At 52.4% G+C, this 17,903-nt stretch overlaps 1 protein-coding gene across 9 annotated transcripts in view; it reads right to left on the bottom strand.

Moving 5' to 3' along the window:
* The window catches only part of ncor2 (nuclear receptor corepressor 2), a 1,088,322-nt gene that overhangs the window by 95,945 nt on the left and 974,474 nt on the right, over nt 1–17,903 (bottom strand). For all 9 annotated transcript variants that reach the window (XM_072510208.1, XM_072510371.1, XM_072510235.1 and 6 more), the window contains 3 exons: nt 13,952–14,152; nt 10,981–11,214; nt 4,068–4,220 (listed from right to left, as the gene is read on the bottom strand). In XM_072510208.1, the coding sequence (XP_072366309.1) occupies nt 4,068–4,220; nt 10,981–11,214; nt 13,952–14,152 (588 nt within the window). The remainder of the gene's footprint in view (nt 1–4,067; nt 4,221–10,980; nt 11,215–13,951; nt 14,153–17,903) is intronic.

The raw sequence follows: 17,903 nt of genomic DNA, 5'->3' as shown, positions 1-17,903 counted from the left end.
GTTAGTCGCCGTGCACAGGAGCGACCGAATGGAGTGAAGTGCATCGGGGAGGACCCCTTGCCAGCGGGAGACCGGGAGATGTTTAGACCGCAGGGCCAGCAGGACGGCCTTCCAGACCGTCCCATTCTCCCGCTCCACCTGCCCGTTTCCCCGGGGGTTGTAGCTGGTCGTCCTGCTTGAGGCAATGCCCCTGTTGAGCAGGAACTGACGCAGCTCATCGCTCATAAATGAGGGTCCCCGGTCGCTGTGGACGTAGGCGGGGAAACCGAACAGAGCGAAGATGGTGTTGAGGGCTTTGATGACCGTCGCAGACGTCATATCGGGGCATGGGATGGCGAAAGGGAATCTGGAGTATTCATCGACCACGTTCAGGAAGTACGTGTTTCGGTCGGTGGAGGGGAGGGGCCCTTTGAAATCCATGCTGAGGCGTTCAAAGGGACGGGAGGCCTTCACCAGGCACGCACGGTCTGGCTGGTAGAAGTGCGGTTTACACTCCACGCAGACCTGGCCGTCTCTGGTGATAGCCCTGACCTCCTCGATGGAGTAGGGCAGATTGTGAGCCTTTAATGAAGTGAAAGAACCGGCTGACCGCTGGCTGACAGAGATCGTTGTGCAGGGTCCGGAGTCGGTCCACTTGTGCGCTGGCACATGTACCTCAGGACAGGGCATCGGGGGGCTCATTGAGCTTACCGGGGCGATACAAAATCTCGTAATTGTAGGTGGAGAGCTCGATCCTCCACCTCAAGATTTTATCATTTTTGATCTTGCCCCGCTGTGTATTATTAAACATGAAGGCAACCGACCGTTGGTCTGTGAGGAGAGTGAATCTCCTGCCGGCCAGGTAATGCCTCCAATGCCGCACAGCTTCTACGATGGCTTGGGCCTCCATTTCGATGGAGGAGTGCCGAATTTCAGAGGCATGGAGGGTGCGGGAAAAGAATGCCACGGGCCTGCCTGCCTGGTTGAGGGTGGCGGCCAGAGCGACGTCTGATGCATCGCTCTCAACTTGAAAGGGGAGGGTCTCGTCGACCGCGTGCATCGCGGCCTTGGCGATGTCGGCCTTGATACGGTTGAAGGCCTCGTGAGCCTCGGCCATTAGGGGAAAAACTGTGAAGCGAATGAGTGGGCGGGCCTTGTCCGCATAGTTAGGGACCCACTGGACATAATAGGAGAAAAACCCCAGGCATCGTTTGAGGGCCTTGGGGCAGTGGGGGAGGGGGAGTTCCATGAGGGGGCGCATGCGATCGGGGTCAGGCCGTAGAACTCCGTTCTGGACCACATAGCCGAGGATGGCGAAGCGGTTGGTGCTGAACACACACTTCTCCATATTGTACGTGAGATTCAGGAGTTTGGTGGTGTGGAGAAATTTGGAAAGGTTGGCATCGTGGTCCTGCTGGTCGTGGCCGCAGGTGGTGACGTTGTCCAGGTACGGGAAAGTGGCCCGCAGCCCGTACCGGTCAACCATTCGGTCCATCTCCCATTGGAAGACCGAGACCCCGTTAGTGACGCCGAAGGGAACTCTAAGGAAGTGGTAAAGGCGGCCGTCTGCGACAAACGCAGTGTATTGGCGGTCCGCCTTGCGGATGGGGAGCTGGTGGTAGGCAGATTTCAGGTCTACTGTCGAGAAGACCCGGTACTGTGCAATCTGATTGACCATATCAGATATGCGTGGGAGGGAGTATGCGTCGAGCTGCGTGTACCGATTGATGGTCTGACTGTAGTCAATGACCATCCTGCGTTTCTCCCCAGTCTTTATAACTACCACTTGGGCTCTCCAGGGGCTGTTGCTGGCCTCGATGATACCTTCCCGCAGTAGCCGTTGGACCTCCGACCTGATGAAGGTCCTGTCCTGGGCGCTGTACCTCCTGCTCCTGGTGGCGACGGGTTTGCAATCCGGGCTGAGGTTTGCAAACAGGGAAGGTGGGTCCACCTTAAGGGTCGTGAGGCCGCACACAGTGAGGGATGGTAGGGGTCCGCCAAATTTTAGAGTTAGGCTTTGGAGGTTGTACTGGAAGTCCAGGCCGAGCTGCAAGGCAGCGCAGAGGTTGGGGAGGACGTAGAGCCGGACGTTGCTGAACTCTACGCCCTGGACGGTGAGGTTCGCGGTGCAGTACCCCCGGATCTCCACGGAGTGGGATCCGGAGGCCAGGGAGATTCTCTGGGTAACGGGGTGTACCGCTAGGGAGCAGCACCTTACCGTATCGGGGTGGATGAAGCTTTCCGTGCTCCCGGAGTCAGGAAGGCAGGAAGTCTTGTGCCCATCGACTTTCACCGTCGCCGTCGCGGTTGCGAGGATGTGCGGCTGGGATTGGTCGATGGTGGTTGAGGCGAGCTGCGGCTGGTGCTGGTAGACCCCGGGCTGGTCGGCGTTGGTGGCAGGCGATGAATGGCCAGACGAAGTTCCCGATGAGCAGGGGTCCTGGGGTGCCGTCCAAAATGGCGCCGAAGGTGGCAGCGCCCATGGGGCGCACATGGCGGGCGGCGTTAAAGGTGGCGGCGCCCACGGGCCACACGTGGTCTGCTGGGAGGAAGGTGGCGGCGCCCACGGGTTGCACACGGGTAGGAACGCTGGGGCTCGAAACTGCAGTGATCGATCGGGCCTGGCACACAGCAGCGAAATGTCCCTTCTTTCCGCAGGTCTTGCAGTTTACAGTCCGCGCCGGGCAGCGCTGCCGGGGGTGTTTGGTCTGCCCGCAGAAGTAGCATTTGGGCCCCCCAGCGCGGTGCAGGCTTGGGGTGGGCTGGGGGTGGAAGCTGGTGGGGCCCATGATGTCCATGAGGGTGCCGTGCGGTCGGGGGCGTACCACGGTACGTTATGGGAGGCAACAGTCAGTGAGTTTGCGAGCTGTCTGGTCGCCGCGAGGTCGAGCGTAACCCCTTTGGATAGACGCTGGCGGATGTACGCCAACCCCATTCCCGTAACAAAAGCGTCCCTGATTAAAAATTCAGTATGTTCGACTGCCGAAACTGCCTGGTAATCACAGTTCCTTGCCAGGATGTCCAGGGCACGCCAGAAATCGTCTAAAGACTCACCGGGGAGTTGCTGTCTCGTGGACAGCAGGTGCCTGGCTTACAGTTTGTTGAACGGGCGAATATAATGTCCTTTCAGGAGCTCCATTGCTGCCGTGTAAGTGGGCGCATCCCGGATAAGGGAAAAACTATCGGAGCTCACCCGTGAGTAAAGGACCTGGAGCTTCTGTGCGTCCGAGGGGTGCTCCGTCGCGGATCGGAGGTAGCTCTCGAAACAAGCGAGCCAGTGGTCAAAGGCCGATGTGGCGTTGGCTGCTTGAGGATGCAGCTGCAGGCGATCTGGCTTGATACGAAGTTCCATCGCTGCAATATCTTTGCTTAATAAATTGATGCACCATCAATTACGACGAGACGAGAGTAGAGAGTAATCGAGGCTTTATTAAGCAGAGATGTGTGGCCTCCTGCAGCTGCTACCAGAAATGGGAGCAGCTCGGTGTGCACACACATTTATACTCCGCCTACTGGGCGGAGCCAGCAGGCAGGAATCGACCCCCGTACCTGTAGTACAGGAGCCTTACTGTATTACCTCTAATACAACTATTATACAAACAGTGGTGACTACCACACCCAGTCTCTCTCTCTCTCCCCCAGCCCCCTGTCTCTCTCCCCCAGCCTCTCTCTCTCTCTCTCTCCCAGTCTCTCTCTCTCCCCCAGCCTCTCTCTCTCTCTCCCAGTCTCTCTCTCTCTCTCTCTCCCCCAGCCTCCAGTCTCTCTCTCTCTCTCTCTCTCCCAGTCTCTCTCTCTCCCCCAGCCTCTCTCTCTCTCTCTCTCCCAGTCTCTCTCTCTCTCTCTCTCCCCCAGCCTCCAGTCTCTCTCTCTCTCTCTCTCCCAGTCTCTCTCTCTCTCTCTCCCCCAGCCTCTCTCTCTCTCTCTCCCCCAGCCTCTCTCTCTCTCTCCCAGTCTCTCTCTCTCTCTCTCTCTCCCAGCCTCCAGTCTCTCTCTCTCCCAGTCTCTCTCTCTCCTCCAGTCTCTCCCTCCCCCGTCTCTCTCTCTCCCTCTCGCTCAATACTGAGTGATGAGTGTGTGGTGTTGGTTACCAGGCGACTGTGGTGATCTGTGGTGGGACTGGTTGATGAGTTGTGCAGCTTCCGCTGGGGTGTATGTGAAGCGATTGAGCAATGGGTGGCTGTTCCCTGCCAGAGTTTGCATCAGGACTGGCAGATGGGGAATGTGAGCCAGGTTGAGGATTTCTGAAAAACAACAACATCTATTAAGATATAAACCTGGTCCATTTTATACAAATATCTTTGAGAAAATTGGTAGAAGATATTTAAAAATTTGCTATTGAAACATTTAAGATCACACACTCGGGAATAGTGAGAAGTTTTAGAACGTCAGGTTAAAGTCCAACAGGTTTATTTGGAATCACTAGCTTTCGGAGCGCTGCTCCTTCCTCAGGTAAATCACTCCGTACCGAAAGCTAGTGATTTGAAACAAACCTGTTGGGCTTTGACCTGGTTTTTGTAAAACTTCTTCCTGAGCCAACCCCAGTCCAACGCCGGCATCTCCACATCATGGCCACTCGCGAATGTGTGCGATTAATTCAGACCATTTGGAGATTGGAGGTGGGTTAACTATGGGTCGTGTTTATCAGCTGCAAGGATACAAAATACAATTTTCAAAGACAGTCAAGCTATTTAAAACAACATTAAAGGACAATAGTTACTGTTTTGCAAAAAGCTGCTTCTGAACATGTGTTTCGAAAGGACAACAATATTTGGAAAACTGAAACATTTTGCATTAAATTTAAGAGCGAATCTCCGCTCCTGGGAAACTTGTTTTGATAAAGTCAGGAATCCGGGGAGATTTCCTGAACACTTCCTGTTTGTAAATTATGAACACATCAGTCAACACACGGGAGATGCCTGGGAACACGCTACACACTGGGAACATGCTACCCACTGGGAACATGCTGGGAACACGCTGCCCACTGGGAACGCGCTACACACTGGGAACATGCTGGGAACACGCTACCCACTGGGATCATGCTGGGAACACGCTACCCACTAGGAACACGCTACACACTGGGAACATGCTGGGAACACGCTACCCACTGGGAACATGCTGGGAACACGCTGCCCTCTGGGAATGCACTACACACTGGGAACATGCTGGGAACACGCTACACACTGGGAACATGCTGGGAACATGCTACCCACTGGGAATATGCTGGGAACACGCTGCCCACTGGGAACGCGCTACACACTGGGAACATGCTGGGAACACGCTACCTGCTGGGAACATGCTGGGAACACGCTACACACTGGGAACATGCTTCAACCCTCGGAACATATAAACTATGAACACATAGTTTATAGGAAACTAAAAACGGTGTGCTACCTAAAACATGTAACATAGACGTGGTCCACGGACTCCACAAGGTCACATTAAAGGCAGGGATCTGGGGAGTCCGTGAACCGGTGCAATCGGTGATTGTACGGTACTGCTGGTTACAACACCCTCGCCCCCACCTCCCCAATACTGAGGGGGCGGACTAAGTAGAGGGACCTCCAGTGCTCCTTGTAGTGATATTCAGACATCAATATACATGATCAATGCATATAAATGTAGTACAGTCATTTCAACACTAGATGGCTCACAGTCAGACACTATAAGAACTGGATTCCCGCCTTTTCCAAGTCAGGTGACATGATGATATGATTCAGAACAGTGAACAAGCAAGACATAGAATAGCTAGAGTGAGAGAAGTTAGAGCAAGTTTGTTATAATAGCCTATAGTTATATAGTTATCTGTATTGTACTTTATTTCTTTATTGTTAGTTTAGTATTGAGTAAAAGGACTCACAGTTTATTATTTTATTACTCATTAAATAGTTCATCTTTCAACAAGAAGACTATTGGTCATTTTCTCATCCTGGTGGATTCAAGAGTAATATATATATTTTAGATAAGTCATTATTTAAAATATAACACTCTTCTCTCCCAGACCTGCTGAGGTTTTCCAGCATTTTCTCTTTCGTTTCAGATTCCAGCATCCGCAGTGATTTGCTTTTGTCGAGCAGTCCCTGGAGCTTTGTGGAACGTGAGGCGGCGGTATCAGGGAGTCAGGCTGGGAGCTCCCAGCATCCACCGGCCATGTCTGCTACCTTTCGGGCGGAATGCGGCTGGAAGATTGTGTCCTTTGTCGGATTACTGCCCTGCTTTCCAAATGCTGGGCTTTACCCTTGATAATGGACTCCAGCAACTTCACGACGTTAGACCCCCCCCCCCCCCCTCCCAGAGCAGGGGGAACCGCTGACCGGGAACACTCCAGTCCTCGACCAAGCCGCATCGACCCTATCCAGTCCCCCCCCGACATCGGGAACATCCTTCCTGCATCGACCCTGTCCAGTCCCCCCCCCCCCCCCCCCACCATCGGGAACATCCTTCCTGCATCGACCCTGTCCATTCCCCCCCACCATCGGGAACATCCTTCCTGCATCGACCCTGTCCCGTCCCCCCCAACATCGGGAACATCCTTCCTGCATCGACCCTGTCCAGTCCCCCCCCACCATCGGGAACATCCTTCCTGCATCGACCCTGTCCAGTCCCCCCCCCACCATCAGGAACATCCTTCCTGCATCGACCTTGTCCAGTCCCCCCCACCCCACCATCAGGAACATCCTTCCTGCATCGACCCTGTCCAGTCCCCCCCCCACCATCGGGAACATCCTTCCTGCATCCACCCTGTCCAGCCCCCCCCCAACCATCGGGAATATCCTTCCTGCATCGACCCTGTCCAGTCCCCCCCACCATCAGGAACATCCTTCCTGCATCGACCCTGTCCAGTCCCCCCCCACCATCAGGAACATCCTTCCTGCATCGACCCTGTCCAGCCCCCCCCCAACCATCGGGAACATCCTTCCTGCATCGACCCTGTCCCGTCCCCCCCCACCATCGGGAACATCATTCCTGCATCGACCCTGTCCAGTCCCCCCCCCCCCACCATCGGGAACATCCTTCCTGCATCGACCCTGTCCAGTCCCCCCCACCCCCATCGGGAACATCCTTCCTGCATCGACCCTGTCCAGTCCCCCCCACCATCGGGAACATCCTTCCTGCATCTGCCCTGTCCAGTCCCCCCCCCCCACCATCGGGAACATCCTTCCTGCATCAACCCTGTCCAGTCCCCCCCCCCACCATCGGGAACATCCTTCCTGCATCGACCCTGTCCAGTCCCCCCCCACCATCGGGAACATCCTTCCTGCATCGACCCTGTCCAGTCCCCCCCCACCATCGGGAACATCCTTCCTGCATCCACCCTGTCCAGTCCCCCCCCCCTCACCATCGGGAACATCCTTCCTGCATCGACCCTGTCCAGTCCCCCCCCACCATCAGGAACATCCTTCCTGCGTCGACCCTGTCCAGTCCCCCCCCACCATCGGGAACATCCTTCCTGCATCCACCCTGTCCAGTCCCCCCCCCCCCCACCATCGGGAACATCCTTCCTGCATCGACCCTGTCCAGTCCCCCCCCACCATCAGGAACATCCTTCCTGCATCGACCCTGTCCAGTCCCCCCCACCATCGGGAACATCCTTCCTGCATCGACCCTGTCCAGTCCCCCCCACCATTGGGAACATCCTTCCTGCATCGACCCTGTCCATTCCCCCCCCCACCATCGGGAACATCCTTCCTGCATCGACCCTGTCCAGTCCCCCCCACCATCGGGAACATCCTTCCTGCATCGACCCTGTCCAGTCCCCCCCCACCATCGGGAACATCCTTCCTGCATCGACCCTGTCCAGTCCCCCCCACCATCGGGAACATCCTTCCTGCATCGACACTGTCCAGTCCCCCCCACCATCGGGAACATCCTTCCTGCATCGACACTGTCCAGTCCCCCCCACCATCAGGAACATCCTTCCTGCATCGACCCTGTCCAGTCCCCCCCCACCATCGGGAACATCCTTCCTGCATCGACCCTGTCCAGTCCCCCCCCCCACCATCGGGAACATCCTTCCTGCATCGACCCTGTCCAGTCCCCCCCACCATCGGGAACATCCTTCCTGCATCGACCCTGTCCAGTCCCCCCCCACCATCAGGAACATCCTTCCTGCATCGACCCTGTCCAGTCCCCCCCCACCATCGGGAACATCCTTCCTGCATCGACCCTGTCCAGTCCCCCCCCCACCATCGGAAACATCCTTCCTGCATCGACCCTGTCCAGTCCCCCCCCATCATCGGGAACATCCTTCCTGCATCGACCCTGTCCCGTCCCCCCCCACCATCGGGAACATCCTTCCTGCATCGACCCTGTCCAGTCCTGTTGGAATTTTATAGGTTTCTATGAGATTCCCCCTCATTCTTCTGAACTCCAGCAAATCCTAACCTAACAGAGGATAACAAAGAGAGAAATAAGGAAAGAGAGAATCAAATATGAAGGTAAACTAGCCAGTAACATTAGGAATGAAAGTAAAAGTTTCTTTAAATACATTAAAAACAAACGGGAGGCAAAAGTAGACATTGGGCCGCTCCAAAATGACGCTGGTAATCTAGTGATGGGAGACATGGAAATAGCTGAGGAACTGAATAAGTACTTTGCGTCAGTCTTCACAGTAGAAGACATGAGTAATATCCCAACAATTCCGGAGAGTCAGGGGGCAGAGTTGAATATGGTAGCCATCACAAAGGAGAAAGTGCTAGAGAAACTAAGAGGTCTAAAAATTGATAAATCTCCGGGCCCAGATGGGCTACATCCTAGAGTTCTAAAGGAGATAGCTGAAGAAATAGTGGAGGCGTTAGTTATGATCTTTCAAAAGTCACTGGAGTCAGGGAAAGTCCCAGAGGATTGGAAAATCGCTGTTGTAACCCCCCTGTTCAAGAAGGGAACAAGAAAAAAGATGGAAAATTATAGGCCAATTAGCCTGACCTCGGTTTTTGGCAAGATTCTAGAATCCATTGTTAAGGATGAGATTTCTAAATTCTTGGAAGTGCAGGGCCGGATTAGGACAAGTCAGCATGGATTTAGTAAGGGGAGGTCGTGCCTGACAAACCTGTTAGAGTTCTTTGAAGAGATAACAAATAGGTTAGACCAAGGAGAGCCAATGGATGTTATCTATCTTGACTTCCAAAAGGCCTTTGATAAGGTGCCTCACGGGAGACTGCTGAGTAAAATAAGGGCCCATGGTATTCGAGGCAAGGTACTAACATGGATTGACGATTGGCTGTCAGGCAGAAGGCAGAGAGTTGGGATAAAAGGTTCTTTTTCGGAATGGCAACCGGTGACGAGTGGTGTCCCGCAGGGTTCAGTGTTGGGGCCACAGCTATTCTCTTTTTATATTAACGATCTAGATGACGGGACTGGGGGTATTCTGGCTAAGTTTGCCGATGATACAAAGATAGGTGGAGGGGCAGGTAGTATGGAGGAGGTGGGGAGGCTGCAGAAAGATTTAGACAGTTTAGGAGAGTGGTCCAAGAAATGGCTGATGAAATTCAACGTGGGCAAGTGCGAGGTCTTGCACTTTGGAAAAACGAATAGAGGCATGGACTATTTTCTAAACGGTGACAAAATTCATAATGCTGAAGTGCAAAGGGACTTGGGAGTCCTAGTCCAGGATTCTCTAAAGGTAAACTTGCAGGTTGAGTCCATAATTAAGAAAGCAAATGCAATGTTGTCATTTATCTCAAGAGGCTTGGAATATAAAAGCAGGAATGTACTTCTGAAGCTTTATAAAGCATTAGTTAGGCCCCATTTAGAATACTGTGAGCAATTTTGGGCCCCACACCTCAGGAAGGACATACTGGCACTGGAGCGGGTCCAGCGGAGATTCACACGGATGATCCCAGGAATGGTAGGCCTAACATAAGATGAACGTCTGAGGATCCTGGGATTATATTCATTGGAGTTTAGGAGGTTGAGGGGAGATCTAATAGAAACTTACAAGATAATGAATGGCTTCGATCGGGTGGACGTAGGGAAGTTGTTTCCATTAGCAGGGGAGACTAGGACCCGGGGGCACAGCCTTAGAATAAAAGGGAGTCACTTTAGAACAGAGATGAGGAGAAATTTCTTCAGCCAGAGAGTGGTGGGTCTGTGGAATTAAGGGCGATGGAGAGAGCGGGTAAATGGAGTTGAAATCAGCCATGATTGAATGGTGGAGTGGACTCGATGGGCCGAATGGCCTTACTTCCGCTCCTATGTCTTGTGGTCTTATGGCTCAATCTCTCCTCGTACGTCAGTCCCGCCATCCCAGGAATCAGTCTGGTAAACCTTCGCTGCACTCCCGCGAGAGCAAGAACATCCTTCCTCAGAGAAGGAGACCAAAACTGCCCACAATACTCCAGGTGTGGCCTCACCAAGACCCTGTACAATTGCAGCAACACTTCCCTGCTTCTATACTCGAAACCTCTCGCAATGAAGGCCAACATACCATTAGCCTTCTTTACCGCCTGCTGCGCCTGCATGCTTACCTTCAGCGACTGGTGCACGAAGACACAGGTTTTGCACACTCCCCTCTCCTAATTTATGGCCATTCAGATAACAGTCTGCCTTCTCGTTTTTGCTACCAAAGTGGATAACCTCACATTTCTCCACATTATACCGCACCTGCCATTCATTTACCCACTCACTCAACTCGTGAGGGCGAGACTACCAGACCAGGGATGTACTCCTGAGGCTGCATTAAGGCTCTCGTCAGACCCCATTCGGAGTATTATGTGCAGTTTTCGGCCCCGTATCTGGGGCTACTTTAGCACAGTGGGCTAGACAGCTGGCTTGTAATGCAGAACAAGGCCAGCAGCGCGGGTTCAATTCCCGTACCGGCCTCCCCGAACAGGCGGCGGGAATGTGGCGACTAGGGGCTTTTCACAGCAACTTCATTGAAGCCTACTTGTGACAATAAGCGATTATATACAATCTGCCATTCATTGGCCCACTCACGCAGCCTGTCCAAATCACACTGAAGGATCTCTGCATCCTCCTCACAGCTCACCCTCCCAACCAGCTTACCTGGAGGATAGGCACAGTATCCCAGAGTGAGTGCTTGTTCTCGAGGAGAGAGCACCCGATGCGGATGGGTCGCCGTGGGAGAATGATACATTTGTTGGGAGGTGATGTAGTCGGTGAGGATGGTTTGTCTCGTCTCCATGGCAGCAGCTTCAGGACAGCCTCGCAGCAGGTAGGGGGCGAAGGGGTGAGGGTACGTGGGAGCAGCATCCAGCTGTTTCGGGAGACCGTAAGCAGCTAGAAACAGGGGGAGAAAAAGCAGCGACTCAGAGGCTCCAATTTCAATAACGAATTGACAGATCTACAACTCCCAGAAAGACAATCAGATTGAACATTGAAACTGTCAACAACGGTCAGGGAGAAAGAGACAGTGTGAGGAATGTGTCAGTGTGGGGAATGCGTCAGTGTGGGAAGTGTGTCAGTGTGAGGGGTGTGTCAGTGTGGGGAGTGTGTCAGTGTGAGGAGTGTGTCAGGGTGGGGAGTGTGTCAGGGTGGGGAGTACGTCAGTGTGAGGAGTGTGCCAGTGTGAGGAGTATGTCAGGGTGGGGAGTGTGTCAGGGTGGGGAGTGTGTCAGTGTGAGGAGTGTATCAGGTTGGGGAGTGTGTCAGTGTGGGAAGTGTGTCAGGGTGGGGTGTGTGTCAATGTGGGGAGTGTGTCAGTGTGAGGAGTGTATCAGGTTGGGGAGTGTGTCAGTGTGAGGAGTGTATCAGGTTGGGGAGTGTGTCAGTGTGGGAAGTGTGTCAGGGTGGGGTGTGTGCCAATGTGGGGAGTGTGTCAGTGTGAGGAGTGTATCAGGTTGGGGAGTGTGTCAGTGTGAGGAGTGTATCAGGTTGGGGAGTGTGTCAGTGTGGGAAGTGTGTCAGGGTGGGGTGTGTGCCAATGTGGGGAGTGTGTCAGTGTGAGCAGTGTGTCAGTGTGAGGAGTGTATCAGGGTGGGGAATGTGTCAGGTTGGGGAGTGTGTCAGTGTGGGAAGTATGTCGGTTGGGAGCGTGTCAGTGTGAGGAGTGTGTCAGTGTGGGGATTGTGTCAGGGTGGGGAGTGTGTCAGTGTGAGGAGAATATGATAGCCATACTGCGGGAGGACACCTCGGAGAGTTCGTACAATGAGGCAATCTGAAACCAGGAACAGGAAGGGGGCAATCACAATGTTGGGCGTTTATTACAGGCCCCCAACTGCCAGCGAGAGATAGAGGAGCAGATACGTAGAGATATCATGGATGGATGTAAAAGTAACAGGGTTGTTGTGGTAGGGGATTTTAATTTCCCCAATATTGACTGGGACTCACTTAGTGCTGGGGGTTTGGATGGGGCAGAGTTTGTAAGGTGTATTCAGGAAGGCTTCTTGTTGCAATATGTAGACAGTCCAACTCGGGAAGGGGCCGTACTGGATCTGGTATTGGGGAATGAGCCCGGACAGGTGGCTGAGGTTTCAGTCCGGGAACATTTTGGGAGTAGTGACCACAATTCGGTAAGTTTTAAGGTACTTTTGGATAGGGATGAGGGTAACCCTCACGTTAAGGTGCTAACCTGGGGAAAGGCAAATTCTGATAACATTAGACAGGAATTGAAGAATTTGGATTGGGTGCGGCTGTTGGAGGGTAAATCAACATCGGACATGTGGGAGTCTTTCAAGCGACAGTTGATTAAGATTCAGGAAAGTCACGTTCCTGAGAGAATGAAGGATAAGTCTGGCAATTTTAGGGAGCCTTGGATAACGAGGGATTTATGAACCTCATCAAAAAGAAAAAGGAGGCTTTTGTACGGTCTAGAATGGTGGGGAACAGTCAAAACCCTTGAGGAGAACAAAGAAAGTCGGAAGGTCCTGAAGCAGGAAATTAGGAGGGCGAGGAGGGGTCCTGAAAAGTCTTTGGCAAGTAGGATCCAGGTGATCCCCAAAGCTTTTTATTCATATGTGAAAAGCAAGAGGGTGGCCAGGGAAAGGATTGGACCACTTAAGCACAGTGGGGGGAATCTATGTGTTGAGCCAAAGGAAATGGGCGAGGTACTAAATGAGTACTTTGCATCAGTGTTCACCAGAGAAAGGACTTTGTGGAAGATGATTCTTGGGTCGGGTGTGTGGACACTCTGGATCATGTTAACATCGAAAAGGAGGAGGTATTGGGGCTTTTAAAAGACATTAAGGTGGCTAAGTCTCCTGGGCCGGATGGGATTTACCCCAGAATACTGAGAGAAGCAAGAGCGGAAATTGCTGGGGCCTTGATGACATCTTTGTATCCTCATTGGCTACAGGTGAGATCCCAGAGGACTGGAGAATAGCTAATGTGGTACCGCTGTTTAAGTCAGGTAGCAGGGATATTCCTGGAAACTATAGGCCAGTGAGCCTCACATCGGTAGGGGGTAAATTATTGGAGAGAATTCTCAGGAACTTTTTTTTTTCCACAATTCTTGAATTTGTTTTCATCGCCACAAAATTCGGGGCAGCACGGTTGCACAGTGGTTCCCGGTTTGGGTCACTCTTTGTGCGGAGTCTGCCTGCTCCACCCCCACCCTAACTCCCAGGATTGAGCTGGATGCGGTTGCCGTGACGCCCACCCCCCCCCCCCCCCCGAGGACTCTGTGCAGTTCCAGCCGTGTCCAGCCCAGCCCAATACTGACCCTTGCTGCTGCTGAGTGGTCAGCAGCTCCTGAGGGCAGGATGTGGTGCTGTGACCCTGCTCGGATAACCGCCCTCCCTCCCCCACAGCGTGTTATAGTGACGGGGGGAGGACGTGAGCAGTCTAATCCAGCCCTCGATTTGGTACGATTCAAAGGGCAGAGTCAGGGGACAGGGGCCACCCCTGAGGGTAACTCAGGATGATGTCCCGAGACTGAATATCCTCCTCACTCTCTACAACTCCTCTAGAAAAAGACTCCTGGGATTTGAACCCTTGCCGATTCCTCCATCAGCTTCTCTCAGAATCCTGTAAGAAATACCTGAAATTGTCCTCAGGAATAGGGGAATAAACCACGTACCTGGGAGCCCTCGGGCAAGGGCAGCGGGGACAAAGGTCAGCGGAATGGAGCCATGATATAACTCAGCAGCGGTCAACCTTCCAATCAGCTGGTCGTACGGACTGTGTGAGAACTGCTCTGGGATAGTTCTGTGTGGTGATTTAGCAGAAGACATTTCCCTGGGTGGTGGGCTGGCTTTAACTTGCTGAGAAACGGCTTTACCTGAAAGATATTGGGGAAAGGAGATCGATTAGAGCAACAGGGCTCAACCCCAAACCAGCTGGCAAATTGACAGTGAAATGAAAATCGCTTATTGTCACAAGTAGGCTTCAATGAAGTTACTGTGAAAAGCCCCTAGTCGCCACATTCCGGCTTCTGTTCGGGGAGGCTGTTACGGGAATTGAACCGTGCTGCTGGCCTGCCTTGGTCTGCTTTCAAAGCCGGCGATTTAGCCCAGTGAGCTAAACCAGCCCTGTGCGAGTCCATAGGGACAGGAGGACCCATTCTGCCCTCCAGCCTATTCCACCGTTCAATTAGCTCATCAATGACCTGCACCTGAACTCCATTCCTTCATCCACCATCCAGTCATTCCCCAAAGATCCTGGCACACAATACACTGCAGATGCTGAAAATCTGAATTAAAAACAGGAAATGTTGGGAATAGCCAGAAGGTCAGGCAGCATCCATAGAGTGAGAAACCGAGAGAGCAACTGACTTTGCAATTTCCCGTGGAGGCGAGGTACAGACACACTTCCAGATGGAGGGTCTTCCAAAGGGATGGCGTGGATTAGTGAGGTCATCAACTCACAGCCCTCGCTCCTATCAAACTCATCGAGAAGTTTGTGAACTGGCTGGGAAGGGACAGATTGAAATGTTCAAAGGTCAGAACTGAGGTATGTTACTGTACTGGTTAACTGGTTAGTGCACTGGTTAACTGGTTAGTGCACTGGTTAACTGCTTAGTGCACTAGTTAACTGGTGAGTGCACAGCTTTTTACAGAGTTTGAAAGATTACAGATGCACCATAGAAAGCATCCTATCGGGCTGCATCACAGCCTGGTATGGCAACTGCTCGGCCCAGGACCGCAAGAAACTTCAGTCGTGAACACCGCCCAGTCCATCACACAAACCTGCCTCCCATCCATTGACTCCATCTACACCTCCCGCTGCCTGGGGAAAGCGGGCAGCATAATCAAAGACCCCTCCCACCCGGCTTACTCACTCTTCCAACTTATTCCATCGGGCAGGAGATACAAGAAGTCTGAGAACACGCACGAACAGACTCAAAAACAGCTTCTTCCCCACTGTCACCAGACTCCTAAACGACCCTCTTATTGACTGAACTGACCTCTTCACACATCCTCTCGACTGAGTAATACTGCACTCCTGTATGCTTCACCCGATGCCTGTGTCTCTGTATTTACATTGTGTATTTATCGTATGTTTTATGTTTTTCATGTACGAACAATCTGTCTGGACGTACGCATAACAATACATTTCACTGTACCTCGGTACACGTGACAATAAATCAAATTCCATTCTAAGCCCAGGAATTGGGACCACAGTGGTGAACCATTATTCATTGTTTCTGCTGATTCAGAAACTTGAAAACAAATCACACCAAAATGTTCCGACAGTGGCAGCAAGTTGCCATTGTTTGAGCAGAATGGATCATGCACCTGAGGAGTGAGCGTGTGGCCATGTCTCCGCTGGCGAGAAAATCGAAAAACAATCACTATTTGTCGATTATTCTTTATGTCTGCTATGTCCGTTCCCTTGGCCGCAGAAAAATACTTTTCACTGTACTTCGGTACATGTGACAATAAATCAATCAATCAATTCAAATTGATGGCCAAAGTAAACGGCTCAACATGGGGTGGGTGCTGCGACCACACTCCCAAACACAGCACACACATTCACAAACACAGCACTCACTGTCCCAAACTCAGCACTAACCCTCCAAAACTCAGCACTCACTGTCCCAAACTCAGCACTCACCCTCCCAAACTCAGCACTCACTGTCCCAAACACAGCATTCACTGTCCCAACCTCAGCACTCACTGTCCAAACTCAGCACACACAGTCCCAAGCACAGTACTCACTGTCCCAAACTCAGCACTCACCATCCCAAACTCAGCACTCACTGTCCCAAACTCAGCACTCACAGTCCCAAACTCAGCACTCACTGTCAGAAACTCAGCACTCACTGTCTCAAACTCAGCACTCACTGTCCAAACTCAGCACTCACTGTCCCAAACTCAGCATTCACTGTCCCAAACTCAGCACTCACTGTCCCAAACTTAGCTCTCACAGTCCCAAACTCAGCACTCACTGTCCCAAATTCAGCACTCACTGTCACAAACTCAGCACTCACCATCCCAAACACAGCACTCAATATCCCAAACTCAGCACTCAGAGTCCCAAACACAGAACTCACTGTCCCAAACGCAGCACTCACTGTCCCAAACTCAGCACTCACAGTCCCAAACTCAGCACTCACTGTCAGAAACTCAGCACTCACTGTCTCAAACTCAGCACTCACTGTCCAAACTCAGCACTCACTGTCCCAAACTCAGCATTCACTGTCCTAAACTCAGCACTCACTGTCCCAAACTTAGCTCTCACAGTCCCAAACTCAGCACTCACTGTCCCAAATTCAGCACTCACTGTCACAAACTCAGCACTCACCATCCCAAACACAGCACTCATTGTCCCAAACTCAGCACTCAGAGTCCCAAACACAGAACTCACTGTCCCAAACGCAGCACTCACTGTCCCAAACTCAGCATTCATTGTCCCAAACTCAGCACTCACTGTCACAAACTCAGCACTCACTGTCCCAAACTCTGCACTCACTGTCCCAAACCCAGCACTCACTGTCCCAAACTCAGCACTCACTATCCCAAAGTCAGCACTCACTGTCCCAAACTCAGCAATCACCCTCGAAAAGCCAGCACTCACTGTCCCAAACTCAGCACTCTCTGTACCAAAATCAGCACTCACTATCCCAAACTCAGCACTCACCCTCCCAAACTCAGCACTCACCCTCCCAAACTCAGCACTCACCCTCCCAAACTCAGCACTCACCCTCCCAAACTCAGCACTCACTGTACCAAACTCAGCACACACTGTCACAAACTCAGCACTCACCCTCCCAAACTCAGCACTCATCATCCCAAACTCAGCATGCACCATCACAAACTCGGCACTCACTGTCCCAAACTCAGCACTCACGGTCCCAAACTCAGCATGCACTGACCAAAACTCAGCACTCACCCTCACAAACTCAGCACTCACTGTCCCAAACTCAGCACCCACTGTCACAAACTCAGCACTCACAGTTCCAAACTCAGCAGTCATGGTCCTGAACTCAGCACTCAGCATCCCAAACTCAGCACTCACTGTCCCAAATTCAGCATTCACTCTACCAATCTCAGCACTCACGCTCCCAAACTCAACACTCACTGTCCCTAACTCAGCACTCACTGTACCAAAATCGGCATTCACTGTCCCAAACTCAGCACTCACTGTCCTAAACTCAGCACTCACCTTCTCAAACTCAGCACTCACTGTCCCAAACTTAGCACTCACTGTCCCAAACACAGCACTCACCCTCACAAACTCAGCACTCACTGTACCAAACTCAGCTCTCTCTGTCCCAAACTCAGCACTCACTGTCCCAAATTCAGCACTCACTTCTCCAAACTCAGCACTCACTGTCCTAATCACAGCACTCTCCCTCCCAAACTAGAACATAGAACATACAGTGCAGAAGGAGGCCATTCGGCCCCTCAAGTCTGCACCAACTCACTTAAGTCCTCACTTCCACCCTATATTCGTAACCCAATAACCACTCCTATCCTTTTTTGACATAAGGGCAATTTATCATGGCCAATCCACCTTACCTGCACGTCTTTGGACTGTGGGAGGAAACCGTGCACCCGGAGGAAACCCACGCAGACACGGGGAAAATG

This window comes from Scyliorhinus torazame, chromosome 1 (assembly GCF_047496885.1).
Source record: "Scyliorhinus torazame isolate Kashiwa2021f chromosome 1, sScyTor2.1, whole genome shotgun sequence".
Lineage (NCBI taxonomy): Eukaryota > Metazoa > Chordata > Chondrichthyes > Carcharhiniformes > Scyliorhinidae > Scyliorhinus > Scyliorhinus torazame.
This window is presented reverse-complemented; position numbering and strand designations above follow the sequence as displayed.